Source organism: Rattus norvegicus, chromosome 1 (assembly GCF_036323735.1).
Source record: "Rattus norvegicus strain BN/NHsdMcwi chromosome 1, GRCr8, whole genome shotgun sequence".
In the NCBI taxonomy this organism is placed as follows: Eukaryota; Metazoa; Chordata; class Mammalia; order Rodentia; family Muridae; genus Rattus; species Rattus norvegicus.
The window spans coordinates 49,523,846-49,542,400 of record NC_086019.1 but is presented as its reverse complement, the minus strand read 5'-3'; the positions used below and the strand labels follow the sequence as shown (position 1 = coordinate 49,542,400).

The window sequence follows — 18,555 nt, the reverse complement described above, 5'->3', positions numbered from 1 at the left end:
CTAACCTGGCAAGCATCTAGTCGGGGGCCTTTAGCATCATTGGCTGGTGCTGGGAACCATACCGTAAACTTAACTTCTGCTTCCCTCATGATTGGTGGTGGTTAGGCAGGGGGTGGGCTTGTAACCTGGAGGGGCAGATTTGTTAGGAATTAACCTGGAAACTGGTGCTAAATGCTGGATTTGAGGGTGGGGGATAACCTGGAGATGCAGGTATTGGGTAGCCTAGAAAGTGGAGCTAGTTCAGGTTTTGTTGGGGAGAGGTAACTTGGAAACTGATGCTGGGTACTGTCCTGTTAGTTTACTTGAGTTTAAACTTAGGTCAAGTTTGCTAATATGGCATCTGAACCCAAAAAATTTTGTCTCTCAATCCCTCATCAGCAACTCCAAAGGCCAGGAAGCATGGCTGATACTTTAAACCCTGAAAGACATAACTTCCAGCCAAGGTTGTTGTCTCCAGGACATCTGTCTTCCAAGGCTATGATGAAATCAGGACATTGGAGGGCAATCCATCACTTGAGAAGCTACTTAAAGAATGCTCTACTCAGTGGAGGAAGACAGTCTGAGGAAAAGGGAATCTTACATCAGAAATAGATTAACAAAGGAATCTATCGTGTCCAACACAGTAAACAAGAAATCCCCAACACCAATCAATAAAAACATCAATCCAACAAAACAGGCATTAGTAGACATCTCTCAATAACTCCATATGCAAATGATCCAAATCACTAGAAAAGAGCTACAGGCTGGCTGATTGGGTTAAAAATTATTTCTACTATCTGTTATATCCAAGAAAAAGCTCACTGCTGAGAGTCTAGAACCAAAGAATGAAGTCAGTTTAAGCAGAAGCCAAAAATAAGCTGGCACAGGTGGCTTTTTTGGCATGTGATAAAGCCAACTGCAAACCAAAGAAGAGATAAAGAAGGCCACTGTACATTAATGAGGGACTGGCCCACCAAGATCAACACTTATAAATACACATGTCAAATGTTTTGTAAAACAAGTACAAATGAGCACAAAAGGCCTCATGGATCCTGCTACAATAAGAATAGATGGTCTCAGTACCCCATTCTCATCTTTAGATAGGCTATTAAAACTAAAAATTAACCAACTCCAGGGTTAAACTGTACCATAGATCAAACAGATCAAACATTGACAGAATATTCCAACCAACAAAATGAAATGTGCACTTCCTCTAGCAACCCCTGGACTTTTTCTAAAGTGGACCACATTCTAGATCACAAAGAAAGAATAAATACAAAAAAGAGGTGCTTTTCAATGATATGACTCGTTTAGAACGTGTTCTTAAAGCTATAATTTACCTCTCTAATTTCTGTGCCATCTGATCTATTATGTTTTAAATTATTGCCTTTTGTAATGTTCATACATTCATTAAATTAGACATTTTTTAAATATTTATTTATTTATTTATTTCATGTACTGTCTCTGACTTCATACACACCAGAAGAGGGCATCAGATCCCACTACAGATGGTTGTGAGCCACCAAGTGGTTGCTGGGAATTGAACTCAGGACCTCTGGAAGAGCAGTCAGTGCTCTTAACCGCTGAGCTATCTCTCCAGCCCCTAAATAAAGCATTTTTAAATAATAAGACAATACAAAAGAATCAAAATAATTTTTATTCCTTATCAGATCATAGTGGAATAAAAGGGGAAAAACCCTACTGAAATAAATTCTCAACGACTGAACAATATACTGTTGAATACCCCAGATGCACTGTAGAAATCAGGGTGGCAGTTATGAGAGGAGGTTTATAACTAAATTAGATCGAGAGACTGGACATGGTAGCATGTATCTGTAGTCCCAGCATTTGAGAGGCTGAGGCCAGAGGAGCACCACGAGTTAAAGTTCAGCTTTGACATACATAGGGAGTTCCATGCCAACCTGGGTTACAAAGTAAAATGCTTGTCTCAAAACAACAACAGCAACAATCAGAGATCTCAAATAAGTGGCCTAATGATGTGCCCCAAGAATGAGAAGAACAAGAACAAGCCAAAGCTAAAAGCAGGAAGTGACAAGAAACAATAAAGACCAGGTTAGAGGTCAGTGAAGGAGACTCCATTCACCCAAAGTTTTTGCAAGGACAGACAAGATTGACAGGCTCTAACCAAACTAACCAGAAGCGAGAGAAAAGCTAATTAATAAAGCTATTGGTAAAAGTGGGAGTTTACAAACTCCAGATAATCATTGGGGAATACTTTGAAAACATGTTTTTTGTTTTGCTTTTTTTAATGGAAACTCTTGGTTCTGAAGAGAGCAGTGGCTAATCTTCCAGAGGACCTGTTTTTAGTCATGGTATATAATCTTTTAAATATGTTGTTGAATAAGATTTTCAAGAATTTTACTGGGAAATGTGTCTGTGTTCATCAGGGAAATTGATTTGTAGTTTGCCTCTGTGTGTCCTCATATGGCTTTGGCCTTGGGACCACACTGCCTTTCTAGCACAGATGTAATATTCCTCCATTGTGTTTGTAGACAACTTTGAGGAGTATTGAAAGACCCTAAAAACTATTTGTTTAGTTTGTGTTTCCAGCACCGACATGGCAGCTCACAATCATATGTAAGTCCAAGTCCAGAGGTCTAAAGCCCTCCTCTGGCTTCTGAAGGCACTGGGCAATTACATGATGCCCAGGCACACATGCATGCAAAATATACACACAGATATATAGATATAGATACAGATAAAATTAAAGTGAAATAATGGGAAATCTAGAAAAATGGATAAAAACACAAATGACCTACCAAAGTTAAGTCACAAAGAGATGAGTAACTTACCCAGACCCATAACAAGTAATGAGTTTAAACCAGTAATAAAGTTTCCCCAAAGAAAAGGTAAAGGATAGATGCAGTCACTGCCAAATTGTCCCAAACCTTGAAGAAAGAGCTGAGCAGTGCTCTCCAAAGCAGTTACAGCATAGGAAGACAATCATACCTGCTCTAGAAAACTGGTGTTTCCTGGTGCCAGAGCCAGGGGAGGACATGGCAAAGAAACAAAACTACAACCAATACAAACCAGTTTCCCTGATGAACACACATGAACTCCCATGATTCGTATTCAGCAACATATTAAAAAAGATGTGCCTGTGACCAAGGTGGTTTCATCCCACGGAAGCAAGATTGACCCACAGATGCAAATGATTGCCATAGATGGATGTGTGAACAGAAAGCAGGAGATAACTGTGTACAGAGAGCCCCTGTGGTAAGTGCTCAGCTCCTGCCTGATGAACAGGAGAGCACCCAAAGCATAATAAACATGCACCCAACAGGACCCTAAATGGAGAAACACCGAAAACATTTCCTCTAAAATCAGGAGCTAGGCCAGTACATCCACTCTTATTCAATATAATACTCAATATCTTACCTAAAGCATAAAGCAAGAGAGAAACAAAAAGAACATGTGCAGGAAAGGAGCAAGTCAAAGTTTCCCATACTTCAGAGACCCTAATGATGCCCCCAGAGACCTGATAAACACTTTCAGCATAGTACCAAGATACAAAATCAACAACTACCACTAAAATCAAAATCAACACAACAATAACAAACTTACAGAGAAAGAAATCAGGAAAAACTTCCATTGACAGTAGCTTCAAAGCATAGAAAGATACTGAAGGAAGAGAAAGATGTCTATACCTAAGGAAGAAGTTAAAGTTAGCAGTGCAAATGGGAAGACATCATACTCATTGATTGGCATAATAATGCAAATATGTTTATTATCCAAGGTGGTCTAAAGATTCTGTGCAATTCTCATCAAAATTTCAGTCACATTCTTAGCAGAGATAGAAAAACAACACTCGAAGTTCTGTGGAATCACCACAGACCCCAAATGCCAAGGCAGTCCTAAGTAGAAAGAGCAGGGGCACTTGGGGGCACTGAGGCAGAAGGATCATTAGGTTGAGGCCGGTCTGAGCTATGTAGGGATCCTTGCTTTAAAGAAGCAATGAGGAGAAAATTGCAAATGGACAGGTTTAAATGTGAAATATAAAAAAAATTCGTATGATCCTGAGAGGGTGGCTCTCACAGAAACAAAGCTGGAGTGATGACAAGCCCTGTAAAGAAGCAGAAGGGCAAGCTACAAAACTTACAAACCACTCCAACAGGTAAACAGCATGCTGATGAAGGGCTTATGGAAATTATAATTCTCAAAACTTAAAAGCTAAAAATATGCAAACCAATTAGAAAATGTCAAAAGTTGTGAGCCATAGGAGAAGATAATCCTGACAGACACATCAAAAGATGTAGCATTAGCCATTAGGGAAATACGATTTTAAGCTGTGGTGACATAGTTACTACACACCTATTACCACACTAACATTTAAAAACTGACAATAAGGGCTTCAAGGGTCCATAGAAATGGAAAGATACATTCAAACTTACAGCTGCATCTACCTGTTTCAAACAGATAACGCTTCTATACATAAGCCTGCATATGAGCATTCATAGCAACCTGTATTGTCATATTCTTAATATTTTTTTCATGAGGTAAATGATGAAAATGTGTCCGTCCAACCAAATTGTACTCAGCAAAGGCAGAGTTGTGGGGTAGAGGTGCTGGGAAGGTGGCTTAGCAGTTAGAGGAGCTGAGTTTGTTTGCCAGCACCAATGTTGGGTAACTCATAACTACTTGTAACTCCAGCTCCGTGGTAATCTAATGCCATCTTATAAACCCCAGCACAAGTAGGGGCAGGCAGGTGGGTTATTGGGACATGGTAAGGTCCTAGATGACTCAGGTGACTACTTAGGAAAAAGCAAGTCACTTTCAAGGTGTTATGTGCTATAAGGTTCCTTGCGTATAACACTTTTTTAAAAGTATTTTATTTATTTATTTTATGTATAAGTGCTCTGTCTGCATGTACAACTGCATGCCAGAAGAGGGCATCAGATCTCATTACAGATGGTTGTGAGCCACCATGTGGTTGCTGGGAATTGAAATTGGGATTTCTGCAAGAGCAGACAGTGCTCTTAACCACTGAGCCATCTTCCCAGGCCCAACATTTTTTAAAAAATAAAATAGTTAATAAGACTTTTGGGTGCACGGGGGCACCGGGAAAAGGCGGCGCAGGCCCTCCTGGTTACCGCCCTCACGGAGAGCTCAAAAGCAGCCCCCCACAAGCAACAGGTAAGACCAACTTTTTTTTTCCTTTATTAACTTGACTATTTCTTATTTACATTTTGATTGTTATTCCCTTTCCCGGTTTCCGGGCCACCATCCCCCTAACCCCTCCCCCTCCCTTCAATATGGGTGTTCCGCACCCCATCCTCCCCCCATTACCGCCCTCCCCCCAATAATCACGTTCACTGGGGGTTCAGTCTTAGCAGGACCAAGGGATTCCCCTTCCACTGGTGCTCTTACTAGGCTATTCATTGCTACCTATGAGGTTGGAGCCCAGGGTCAGTCCATGTATAGTCTTTGGGTAGTAAGACCAACTTTTCTGCTCCAAGCGACCCTAGTGGACTCAGGACACAGGCTCACAGGAACAGCTGAAGACCAGTAGACAGGAAAGACTACATGCCCGAAAGCAGAACACTCTGTTCCCACAACTGGCTGAAAGAAAACAGGAAAACAGGTCTACAGCACTCCTGACACACAGGCCTATAGGAAGGTCTAGCCACTGTCAGAAATAGCAGAACAGGTAACACCAGAGACAACCTGATGGCGAGAGGCAAGTGCAGGAACCCAATCAACAGAAACCAAGACTACATGGCATCATCGGAGACCAATTCTCCCACCAAAGCAAACACTGAATATCCAAACACACCAGAAAAGCAAAATCTAGATTTAAAATCACGTTTGATCATGATGCTGGAGGACTTCAAGAAAGGCATGAAGGACTCCCTTAGAGAAATCCAGGAAAACATAAATAAACAAGTAGAAGCCTATAGAGAGGAATCACAAAAACCCCTGAAAGAATTCCGGGAAAACAATCAAACAGGTGAAGGAATTAAAAATGGAAATAGAAGCAATAAAGAAAGCACAAAGGGAAACAACACTGGATATAGAAAACCAAAGGAAGAGACAAGGAGCCGCAGATACAAGCATCACCAACAGAATACAGGAGATAGAAGAGAGAATCTCAGGAGCAGAAGATTCCATAGAAATCATCGACACAACGGTCAAAGATAATGTAAAACAAAAAAAGCTACTGGTCCAAAACATACAGGAAATCCAATCAAAACTAAGGATAATAGGTATAGAAGAGAGTGAAGACTCCCAGCTCAAAGGACCAGTAAATATCTTCAACAAAATCATAGAAGAAAACTTCCCTAACCTAAAGAAAGAGATACCCATAAACATACAAGAAGCCTACAGAACTCCAAATAGATTGGACCAGAAAAGAAACTCCTCCCATCACATAATAGTCAAAACACCAAATACACAAAACAAAGAAAGAATATTAAAAGCAGTAAGGGAAAAATGTCAAGTAACATATAAAGGCAGACCTATCAGAATCACACCAGACTTCTCACCAGAGACTATGAAAGCCAGAAGATCCTGGACAGATGTCATACAGACCCTAAGAGAACACAAATGCCAGCCCAGGTTACTGTATCCTGCAAAACTCTCAATTAACATAGATGGAGAAACCAAGATATTCCATGACAAAACCAAATTTACACAATATCTTTCTACAAATCCAGCCCTACAAAGAATAATAAATGGTAAAGCCCAACATAAGGATGTAAGCTACACCATAGAAAAAGCAAGAAACTAATCGTCTTGGCAACAAAACAGAAGAAAAGCACACAAACATAATCTCACATTCAAATATGAATATAACAGGAAGCAGTAATAACTATTCCTTAATATCTCTCAATATCAATGGTCTCAACTCCCCAATAAAAAGACATAGATTAACAAACTGGATACGCAATGAGGACCCTGCATTCTGCTGCCTACAGGAAACACACCTCAGAGACAAAGACACTACCTCAGAGTAAAAGGCTGGGAAACAACTTTCCAAGCAAATGGTCAGAAGAAGCAAGCTGGAGTAGCCATTCTAATATCGAATAAAATCGATTTTCAACTAAAAGTCATCAAAAAAGATAAGGAAGGACACTTCATATTCATCAAAGGAAAAAATCCACCAAGATGAACTCTCAATCCTAAATATCTATGCTCCAAATACAAGGGCACCTACATACATAAAAGAAATCTTACTAAAGCTCAAAGCACACATTGCACCTCACACAATAATAGTAGGAGATTTCAACACCCCACTCTCATCAATGGACAGATCATGGAAATAGAAATTAAACAGAGACATACACAGACTAAGAGAACTCATGAGCCAAATGGACTTAACAGATATTTATAGAACATTCTATCCTAAAGCAAAAGGATATACCTTCTTCTCAGCACCTCATGGTACTTTCTCCAAAATTGACCATATAATTGGTCAAAAAACAGGCCTCAACAGATACAGAAAGATAGAAATAATCCCATGTGTCCTATCAGACCACCACGGCCTAAAGCTGGTCTTCAATAACAGTAAGGGAAGAACGCCCACATATACATGGAAGTTGAACAATGCTCTACTCAACGATAACTTGGTCAAGGAAGAAATAAAGAAAGAAATTAAAGACTTCTTAGAATTTAATGAAAATGAAGGTACAACATACCCAAACTTATGGGACACAATGAAAGCTGTGCTAAGAGGAAAACTCATAGCTCTGAGTGCCTGCAGAAAGAAACAGGAGAGAGCATATATCAGCAGCTTGACAGCACACCTAAAAGCTCTAGAACAAAAAGAAGCAAATACACCCAGGAGGAGTAGAAGGCAGGAAATAATCAAACTCAGAGCTGAAATCAACCAAGTAGAAACAAAAAGGACCATAGAAAGAATCAACAGACCCAAAAGTTGGTTCTTTGAGAAAATCAACAAGATAGATAAACCCTTAGCCAGACTAACGAGAGGACACAGAGAGTGTGTCCAAAATTAACAAAATCAGAAATGAAAAGGGAGACATAACTACAGAATCAGAGGAAATTAAAAAAATCATCAGATCTTACTATAAAAGCCTATATTCAACAAAACTTCAAAATCTGCAGGAAATGGACAATTTCCTAGACAGATACCAGGTACTGAAGTTAAATCAGGAACAGATAAACCATTTAATCAACCCCATAACTCCTAAGGAAATAGAAGCAGTCATTAAAGGTCTCCCAACCAAAAAGAGCCCAGGTCCAGATGGGTTCAGTGCAGAATTCTATCAGAAGACTTCGTATCAATACTATCCAAACTATTCCACAAAATTGAAACAGATGGAGCACTACCGAATTCCTTCTATGAAGCCACAATTACTCTTATACCTAAACCACACAAAGACCCAACAAAGAAAGAGAACTTCAGACCAGTTTCCCTTATGAATATCGACCCAAAAATACTCAATAAAATTCTGGCAAACCGAATCCAAGAGCACATCAAAACAATCATCCACCATGATCAAGTAGGCTTCATCCCAGGCATGCAGGGATGGTTTAATATACGGAAAACCATCAACGTAATCCATTTTATAAACGAACTGAAAGAACAAAACCACATGATCATTTCATTAGATGCTGAGAAAGCATTTGACAAAATTCAACACTCCTTCATGATAAAAGTCCTGGAAAGAATAGGAATTCAAGGCCCATACCTAAACATAGTAAAAGCCATATACAGCAAACCAGTAGCTAATATTAAACTAAATGGAGAGAAACTTGAAGCAATCCCACTAAAATCAGGGACTAGACAAGGCTGTCCACTCTCTTCCTACTTATTCAATATAGTTCTTGAAGTTCTAGCCAGAGCAATCAGACAACAAAAGGAGATCAAAGGGATACAGATTGGAAAAGAAGAAGTCAAAATATCACTATTTGCAGATGATATGATAGTATATTTAAGTGATCCCAAAAGTTCCACCAGAGAACTACTAAAGCTGATAAACAACTTCAGCAAAGTGGCTGGGTATAAAATTAACTCAAATACATCAGTAGCCTTCCTCTACACAAAAGAGAAACAAGCCGAGAAAGAAATTAGGGAAATGACACCCTTCATAATAGTCCCAAATAATATAAAATACCTCGGTGTGACTTTAACCAAGCAAATAAAAGATCTATATGATAAGAACTTCAAGCCTCTGAAGAAAGAAAATGAAGAAGACCTCAGAAGATGGAAAGATCTCCCATGTTCATGGATTGGCAGGATTAATATAGTAAAAATGGCCATTTTACCAAAAGTGATCTACAGATTCAATGCAATCCCCATCATAGTAGCAATCCAATTCTTCAGAGAGTTAGAACAATTTGCAAATTCATCTGGAATAACAAAAAACACAGGATAGCTAAAACTATCCTCAACAATAAAAGGACTTCTGGGGGAATCACTATCCCTGAACTCAAGCAGTATTACAGAGCAATAGTGATAAAAACTGCATGGTATTGGTACAGAGACAGACAGATAGACCAATGGAATAGAATTGAAGACCCAGAAATGAACCCACACACCTATGGTCACTTGATTTTTGACAAAGGAGCCAAAACCATCCAATGGAAAAAAGATAGCATTTTCAGCAAATGGTGCTGGTTCAACTGGAGGTCAGTATGTAGAAGAATGCATATTGATCCATGCTTATCACCCTGTACAAAGCTTAAGTCCAAGTGGATCAAGGACCTCCACATCAAACCAGATACACTCAAACTAATAGAAGAAAAAGTGAGGAAGCATCTCGAACACATGGGCACTGGAGAAAATTTCCTGAACAAAACACCAATGGCTTATGCTCTAAGATCAAGAATCGACAAATGGGATCTCATAAAACTGCAAAGCTTCTGTAAGGCAAAGGACACTGTTGTTAGGACAAAACGACAACCAACAGATTGGGAAAAGATCTTTACCAATCCTACAACAGATAGAGGGCTTATATCCAAAATATACAAAGAACTCAATAAGTCAGACCATTTAATAAATAACCCCATTAAAAAATGGGGTTCAGAGCTAAACAAAGAATTCACAGCTGAGGAATGCTGAATGGCTGAGAAGCACCTAAAGAAATGTTCAACATCTTTAGTCATAACGGAAATGCAAATCAAAACAACCCTGAGATTTCACCTCACACCAGTGAGAATGGCTAAGATCAAAAACTCAGGTGGCAGCAAATGCTGGCGAGGAAGTGGAGAAAGAAGAACACTCCCCCATTGTTGGTGGGATTGCAGACTGGTACAACCATTCTGGAAATCAGTCTGGAGGTTCCTCAGAAAATTGGACATTGAACTACCTGAGGACCCAGCTATACCTCTCTTGGGCATATACCCAAAAGATGCCCCAACATATAACAAAAACACGTGGTTCACTATGTTCATAGCAGCCTTATTTATAATAGCCAGAAGCTGGAAAGAACCCAGATGCCCTTCAACAGAGGAATGGATACAGAAAATGTGGTACATCTACACAATGGAATATTACTCCACTATCAAAAACAATGACTTTATGAAATTCATAGGCAAATGGATGGAACTGGAAAATATCATCCTGAGCGAGGTAACCCAATCACAGAAAAACACACATGGTATGCACTCATTGATAAGTGGCTATTAGCCCAAATGCTTGAATTGCCCTAGATGCACAGAACACATGAAACTCAAGAGGGATGACCAAAATGTGAATGCCTCACTCCTTCTTTAAAAGGGGAACAAGAATACCCTTGGCAGGGAATAGGGAGGCAGAGTTTAGAACAGAGGCAGAAGGAACACCCATTCAGAGCCTGCCCCACATGTGGCCCATACATATACAGCCACCCAATTAGACAAGATGGATGAAGCAAAGAGGTGCAGGCCGACAGGAGCCGGATGTAGATCTCTCCTGAGAGACACACCCAGATTACAGCAAATACATAGGCAAATGCCAGCAAAAAACCACTGAACTGAGAACAGGACCCCCGTTGAAGGAATCAGAGAAAGGACTGGAAGAGCTTGAAGGGGCTCGAGACCCCATATGAACAACAATGCCAACCAACCAGAGCTTCCAGGGACTAAGCCACTACCCAAAGACTATACATGGACTGACCCTGGGCTCCAACCTCATAGGTAGCAATGAATAGCCTAGTGAGAGCACCAGTGGAAGGGGAAGCCCTTGGTCCTGCCAAGACTGAACCCCCAGTGAACGTGATTGTTGTGGGGAAGGTGGTAATGGGGGGAGGATGGAGAGGGGAAGCCCATATAGAAGAGGAGGGGGAGGGGTTAGGGGGATGTTGACCCAGAAACCAGGAAGGGGAATAACAATCAAAATGTAAATAAGAAATACTCAAGTTAATCAAGATAAAAAAAAAAGACTTTTAAGTGTGCCCAATTCACAGAAATGACAGATATAGTCATTGTTATAATCTGATCACAACACATTGTATCGGTGTGTTGAAATGTCACACTGTGACCTGTAAATATGTACAGTTCCTTTATGAAGATTAAAAATAAAAACATGGAGGCTGGGAGATGGTCAGTAGGAAAGTGTCTGTCTTGTAAGCATGAGAACTTGAGTCTGATCTCCAGAACCCACTAAAAAAAAAGCTGGGTCTAGGGGAGCACACTTGATATCCCCGAACTGGGAAGGTATATACAGGAGGATCCCCAGGGCCCGCTGGCCACCTGTCTAGGCTAATGAGTAGACTCCAGGCCAGTGAGAAACCATGTCTCTTAGGTGGTGGTGGCATTTCTGAGGATGACACCCAGGGTTGTCCTCTGGCCTTTGTACATGTGCTATGGTTCATGGACTACCAGCCCACACTCGCAGACATGAACTTGCACATATACAAATACATAGTCATACAAGATTTAAAATGTGTTCAAGTTTCAAATATTGAAACTTTTTTCATTCAAAATACTATCCAATTTCCCTTTTCCTTTCATAATTGTATTGAGTTACAACAGGCAGTGTCTCCAGCCCTCTTAATAGCTTATTTTGTGTACTTGAAGAAGCTTTCTTTGGACTCAGGATGTTTTCTCTTTGAACTGAACTGATAAAAATTCAAGGGAAATCTATTCCCTTAAACTCAGATTTAAAAAAAATAATAATGGTTTTCCATTTCTTTACTATCACTAAAAATTTACTGTAACAGAATACACACACACACACACACTTTACTAGGCACCAGAAGAATTAGTGGTAAAAGTGCTTAATAGAGAGAAATAGGGTTAGTAGGACTCTGTACCCATGTGTCCCACTGTGCGTTTGCTGTTAGCTTTGTGTCAGCTGACCACATCCCAACAAAATGGCCCTCATCACACCAGTAATCATCAGGAGCCATTAGCTGACACAGCTTTGCTGCTAGCCAGGGGTGGCCTGGTCCGTGTCAGCAGCTGTCTGCTTTGAGAAGTACTGTCTGCTCTTTCTAAGCCTTGTCTGTCCCTCTCAGCCTGGACAGCCGGACCCTCTAGAGCTTCAGCAGCAGCAGCAGGCCAGAAGAAGGGCTCTTGCCAGAAAACGAGCCCAACAGCAACTCAGACCACGAACACCTGAGCCCGTGGAGGGCAGAAAGCATGTGGATGTGCAGACAGGTATCTGACCACGCCCCTGGCATCACAGCTCACGAGCTGTTCATGTCAGTCCATTGGAGCTTACATTTTGTTTTCTTTATAATATTTCTGTATCCCTGTTATATGGTAAGGACATCTGTTTAGTAAACAAATAGATCTCATATCATTAGTGTCAGAAGTACTAGAAGGAGGGATTTGGACTTGATAAGAGTCCCTTGACTACACATTCCCTCTGCCCTTTCCACATATTGTATGTCTGTCGTAGTGAGGGTGACCACTGCCGTGATAAACACCACCACCAAGTAACTTGGAGAGGAAAGGGTTATTTGGCTCACACTTCCGCATTGTAGTCTGTAAGTCCTGACAGGAACTCAAGCAGGGCTGGAATCTGGAGGAGCTGATGCAAAGGCCGTGGAGGGTGCTGCTTACTGGCCTACATCCCAATGGCTTGCTCAGCCTGCTCTCTTATAGATCCCAGGGCCACCTTCCCAGGGATGGCACCACCCACAATGGGCTGGGCCCTCCCCTTCTATCACTAATTAGGAAAATGCCCTACAGGATTTCTTACAGCTCAATCTTATGGAGGCATTTTCTCAACTGAAATTCCTTCCTCTCAGATGACTCCAAGCATGGACAAGTTGACATCAAATTAGCCAGCACACTATTAAAGTAGAATTATTACTCACAGCCCAACATGAGTCACTTTTCCTTTCAAGACTGACAAGAGAGCATTGCAGCTCTGTGTGGACATTTACTTGTCCTTCAGGGAGAATGAACCCACTCATTTTTAGTCATCTGCTTTTCGCACTGGCCTGTCTCCTTTGCTCTCTTTGACTTTGCACATAGGTGTCTGTAAAGCAGGTTCCAGGATTCCCTGCTTGCCTCCCTCTCAGCTGTAGAGACTTTCCTTATGGGGAGCTAAGGAGGCCCTGACTGAGTGTGTACATAACACAGGTACCGTGAGGGAATGTGTAAGCAGCACATGAAGTTCTGAGTAAATTCGTGTATTATTGACATGGGCTTCAGACCCATAGCAAATTGGCCAAGCCTTCTGCTCTGAGTGTGAATATTGACAGTGTGCAAGTATGTGTTTACGGGTGATTGACCAGTGTGTGCAAAAATAAGCAACTGCAGCTTTCTCCTCCCAGATGTTTATGGCCTGAGACTACTTGCTACAGTCACTCCTACAGAGACTCGCTAACCACTCCCCACCCCATCCCATGGTGTGCATAAATGTGCTGAGACTCTGGGTTGCTGGGATAGTAGGTGCCACTCCATCACAGTGGGCAAAGCCCACCTGACCCCAGTCTTTCTGTGCTGTGTCTATGTGTCCTTTCTTCATTTCTTCACTGCCCCTAGTCAGGTTTCCAGGACCAGGCCATGCTGGACAAGGCATTTCCTGTTGACAGGACTTTGGTAATCTGACAGTACTTGGTGTTTTCTTTAGACTGATGTGACTTGAGATTCTCCTTCTATGCAGAGAAGGCCATAAGCAGATCACCAGGATTATTTCTAAACTAAAAGCAAAAAGAATAAACCACACTGCTTCCCCCTGCTCTTAAGCCAAACCTAGAATGAGTGGGTGTCAGTGATTAGCTATCCTTGTGATCCTGACAGCTGAGGCTTAGTGTTGGGCCTAGGTGTGTCTGAAAGCTCTGAGTGTGATCAACTCAAAATCATCAGCTCAAAACAGGAGAGCTTGGCTAATGTGTGCGTGTGCGTGTGTGTGTGTGTGTGTGTGTGTGTGTGTGTGTGTGTGTGTGTGTGTGTGTGTGTGTTGGAGAGGGGGGTCTCAAGCCAAGCTTCAGAACCATCCGAATATTAACTGATAAAGCCCTACTTTTTCTTTACTGTTGCCTCTGGCCCTTTACCTGTTACTCGCTTGTGTTAAAAAGATTCTGTGTGACAAGTAACTGACCCTTCTAACACATGAGGAGATTGAGGGCAGCGAGCTATATCTTGGCTGGATCCTGTATTCAGTATTTAATGCCAGTGTTCAAGTGCTTCACATGGTACATGTCGCCCTGCCTCATCCAGGTATTAATGCGACACGTGTCTGCATGTGTCTGTTTCTAAACTATGCATAGGAGAATACCAAAGAGCAAGGTGGTTTGGTGCATGATTCTTAAAGTCCCCAGGCACCTAACACACTTACAGCCAATCCTGTGTTTACTAAAACGCAGTCTCCTACAAGCGCTGTTCACTCTTCACTCAGGCACCTATGGTGTCATGTTCTCTTTTAATCCCATTTTACAATGAAAAGGCCAGGGCGTTCTCAGCCATGAGAAAGTGTTGAGTACTTTCATTCTAAGATTTATTTTCTAATTCATTTAATTTGTTATCGTTTCGGTTTAGGAGTCTATTTCGTTGTTTTGACTGTTGAACTCACACTCACTGTTGACCTGGGTTGGCCTTAAATTCGAGGTCCTCCCCCTCAGCCTTTTAAGTGCTGAGGTTGGCAGGTATGTGCCACCATGCCTGGTAACTTAATTCTGTTTGGGTGAGCTAACATCTCAAATGCATGTATGTACCAAAAATGGGATATAATTAATCGTAAGCCCTGTAATGTTCTTTCTAGAATTATACCTTGAAGAAATTGCTGACCGCATAGTTGAAATCGACATGGAATGCCAGACAGATGCATTTCTGGACAGACCACCAACACCCCTCTTCATTCCTGCCAAAACTGGCAAAGATGTGGCCACTCAGATACTAGAAGGAGAGGTACGGTACATCCTCTGGCTTCCCTCTACCTTGAAAACTGAGTTTCATAGACTCAAATCAGACTCATTTCTTGGATTTCTTTCCAGATAATGACCTATCCTGTAGTACCAAGAAATGTTTTTAAGTACACTATTTTGATTGTTCCTACTTTCTGATGAGAAACAAATTCATTACAAACATTTTTACACATTCAGTTTTGCTTACATGTTTACTTAATGTGTATACCTAAGATTTGTACCAAATAATTTGGAAGAGGACTACTGTTTATATAAGAGATTCCACTCTCAGTGACTTAACAAGTCACTGTGGAGTATATAACTTTTATGAAAGCACTGTATGTTTAAGAACTCTGAATGACATTTTCATTGCCACATGGAATGCGTAATAGACCAGTTTATGGAGTTAAAGTCATTGACTACATGAATGAGGTTATGGAGAAGTGGGAACAAAGGAACTTGAGAAACTCATTGAAATTTGGAAAGGAAGTCTTCAAGCTCTGCAGAGAAAGTGGTGACTTGTTAGACTTGAGTCACTTCAGATGGACACTATTCTTAGTCCTTAGTTCAAATGCCATTTTTAAGAACAGCCAGTCAATGTTTAGCAGGGGGAAAAAAAAAACAGAATATGAAAGTCAGGACACTTCCCTTTAGTTTCAGAATTCTAGCTTAAAATCATTAAGTGTTAGAGTTCACATTGATAAACATAGATTTCCTTGATTGTGCTTAACCTGATAGATTTTTGCCTGTGATCAGAAGGTTCCTGTGTGCCTTGTAGGGTTGTTTTGAGAGTCAAAGCACACACAGTAGTAGTCAGTGTCTGACGCACAGGCTACCCAGCAATCTGCTCTCGTCACCCCCTTTACATTCTTACCGTGCATGCGCTCGTGACTGAAAGTCTGTGTGCTTCCTTTGTTTTCAGCTCTTTGACTTTGACCTTGAAGTCAAGCCAATGTTAGAGGTTCTGGTGGGGAAGACGATTGAGCAGGCCCTTTTAGAGGTGATGGAAGAGGAGGAGCTGGCCAACCTGCGGGCCAGTCAGTACGCATATGAAGAGATCCGGAACGTGGAGCTGGCCGAAGTGCAGCGACTGGAAGAGCAAGAGAGAAGGCACCGAGAAGAAAAGGTGCAGCTGTCTGTCTGTCTGCCTGCCTGCCTGTCTTGGTCTTTTATTTCTTCTCTTGTTTCTTTGGGATTGACACTGGAGCCCTGCATATGCTAGACCCATCCCCTATTTGAGTACCCAAAACTGTCCCTTAGTCTCTTGGCTACGTAATACATTATGTCCAAACTTACATATGGCATACCATGAAGCCAGTAATCTTTTTTAATAAATAGTAACTACTTACATGAAGAACACAAGCACCGTAAGAAATGTTCCTGTGAAGGTGACCTACAGTCTTTGTTGCTCAGGCCTCTCCTGTAGATCATGAATCTCTCACTTTTTGTAAATTTCACCTTCTATTAATGTATCTGAGTCAGCTTCCCAAAGCTCCCAATGAAATGCAGTTCTTCAGTACCGTGAGTCCAGCTGGATGCTGCTCTTAAATGTCGAGAGCTGGAAAGGAGCACTAGAGAAAGAATACCTTGACTTGCCATGGTCCAATAGCAGCAGGATAAAGGAAAGGAAAGAAGCAAGACCTGCTGGGGCTCATGGGATACATGGTTGGCAGACTGAAGAGAGGGCTCTGCCTGCTTCCTGGTGGCCAGGACCTTGTTTCCAAATTATGTTTTAGGAATCTTCATTAAGAAAAGTTTTATAACTCATTTTAATAAAATGTATCAATAGCCTACAGCTAGAAAATTCTATACTGTGTTATATTTAAGGGTCTTTCTGGTATTGACAGTGGCTGTCAGTCTACACACCAAATAGATAAAAGGTAGTGCCCGAATACTTAAACCAATGAGAACTATTTCCCAAAGAGCCCAAAGTACTGTGAAGACAAGTACACTTGGGGGCTGGAGAGATGGCTCGGTGGTTAAGAGCACTGACTGCTCTTCCAGAGGTCCTGAGTTCAGTTCCCAGCAACCACATGGTGGCTCACAACCATCTGTAATGAGACCTGATGCCCTCTTCTGGTGTGTCTGAAGACAGCGACATTGTACTCACATACATAAAATAAATAGTCTTAAAAAAAGGTACATTTGTAGAAAACGTCTACTAAATATGACATAATCAGATGGTTTTAATATTTTCTTCCCAAATTAATAATTCTTCCAAAATTAGTAGTTGTTTCTTTGAAGAACATAGGGCTCCGTAGAAATGTTCTATGCAGGTCTTTGCTTGCATATATAAAATAGACACTGACCACAGAAACAAGATCTTTACAAAGTATGTGCTTGCTGTCAGGAAGTAGATCATGGAAACAGCTAGAATCTACGTCATCTAGATCCATACTTGTTTTTAAACAGAAGATAGGTTATTCGAAGACTGTTAATGCCCCCCGCTTAATACAGGCATATAGCAAAGCATTCATTAGCTTTATAGATGTTGTTTGACCTAAAGGAGACAAATATATACTAAAAAAGAAAAAACAAGCTTTCATGATCTCGAAAGCCAGTTTAGCCTTACTAATTCAAAGAGGCATTAAAAACAAGTCAGATCATTGGCCAATGTCCTTCAGTGGAAAATACATAAGAATATAATTTCAAGTAAGTACTACTTTATGATATCACTAGTAAAAAGTATCATTTGTCATAGTTGTTTTAGACAAGGTCTCCCCCAGTGTAACCCCCATTCTCCTGTATCAACCCCCCCTAGGACAGGAATTAGCGGTTTGTGCTGCTGTATCCAGCTGCCCTTATCCTGTTGATAACACTCATACATTAATCATAGAAATGATTTATTTGAAATGGCTCAGGAGATGAGGTTTACCTCGTTTCTTTCTTCCTAAACTCAACACTCACTCACTGCTCAAATGTGTTAACATTGTGGTGAGTCCTTGACAGACACATTTCCACATCCTCAGCCTCAGTAGTCCTAGTGCCTGAGGGAACAAAATACTCAGATCTCCATATGCAATGGCATCTCTTCCCTTGGCAGGAACGCCGTAAGAGACAGCAGTGGGAGATCGTACACAAGCAGAATGAGACGTCACAGAAGATCTCAGCTCGTGCATTTGCTCAGCGGTACCTGGCTGACCTTCTCCCGTCTGTCTTTGACAGTCTCAGGAATAGTGGCTATTTTTATGATCCAATTGAAAGAGGTTTGTAGAAATTTTTATTAGATTCATTGTTATGCTGAGAATTTTATTACTGGTTCAAATTTATTTCATGTGTAAGATCACTGCCCTGGTTTTTTGGTTTTTGTTTT

The 18,555-nt window shown here is 41.1% G+C and overlaps 1 protein-coding gene across 7 annotated transcripts in view; it reads left to right on the top strand.

Moving 5' to 3' along the window:
* Rsph3 (radial spoke head 3) overlaps positions 1 to 18,555 on the top strand; it is a 58,753-nt gene that overhangs the window by 23,340 nt on the left and 16,858 nt on the right. For 6 of the 7 annotated variants that reach the window (XM_006227910.5, XM_006227909.5, XM_008758741.4 and 3 more), the window contains 4 exons: positions 12,402 to 12,543; positions 15,101 to 15,246; positions 16,165 to 16,368; positions 18,286 to 18,448. In XM_006227910.5, coding sequence (XP_006227972.1) covers positions 12,402 to 12,543; positions 15,101 to 15,246; positions 16,165 to 16,368; positions 18,286 to 18,448 — 655 coding nt within the window. Of the gene's footprint in view, positions 1 to 378; positions 12,544 to 15,100; positions 15,247 to 16,164; positions 16,369 to 18,285; positions 18,449 to 18,555 lie in introns of those variants that run through there. The other variant, XM_063266140.1, reaches the window with a different exon arrangement.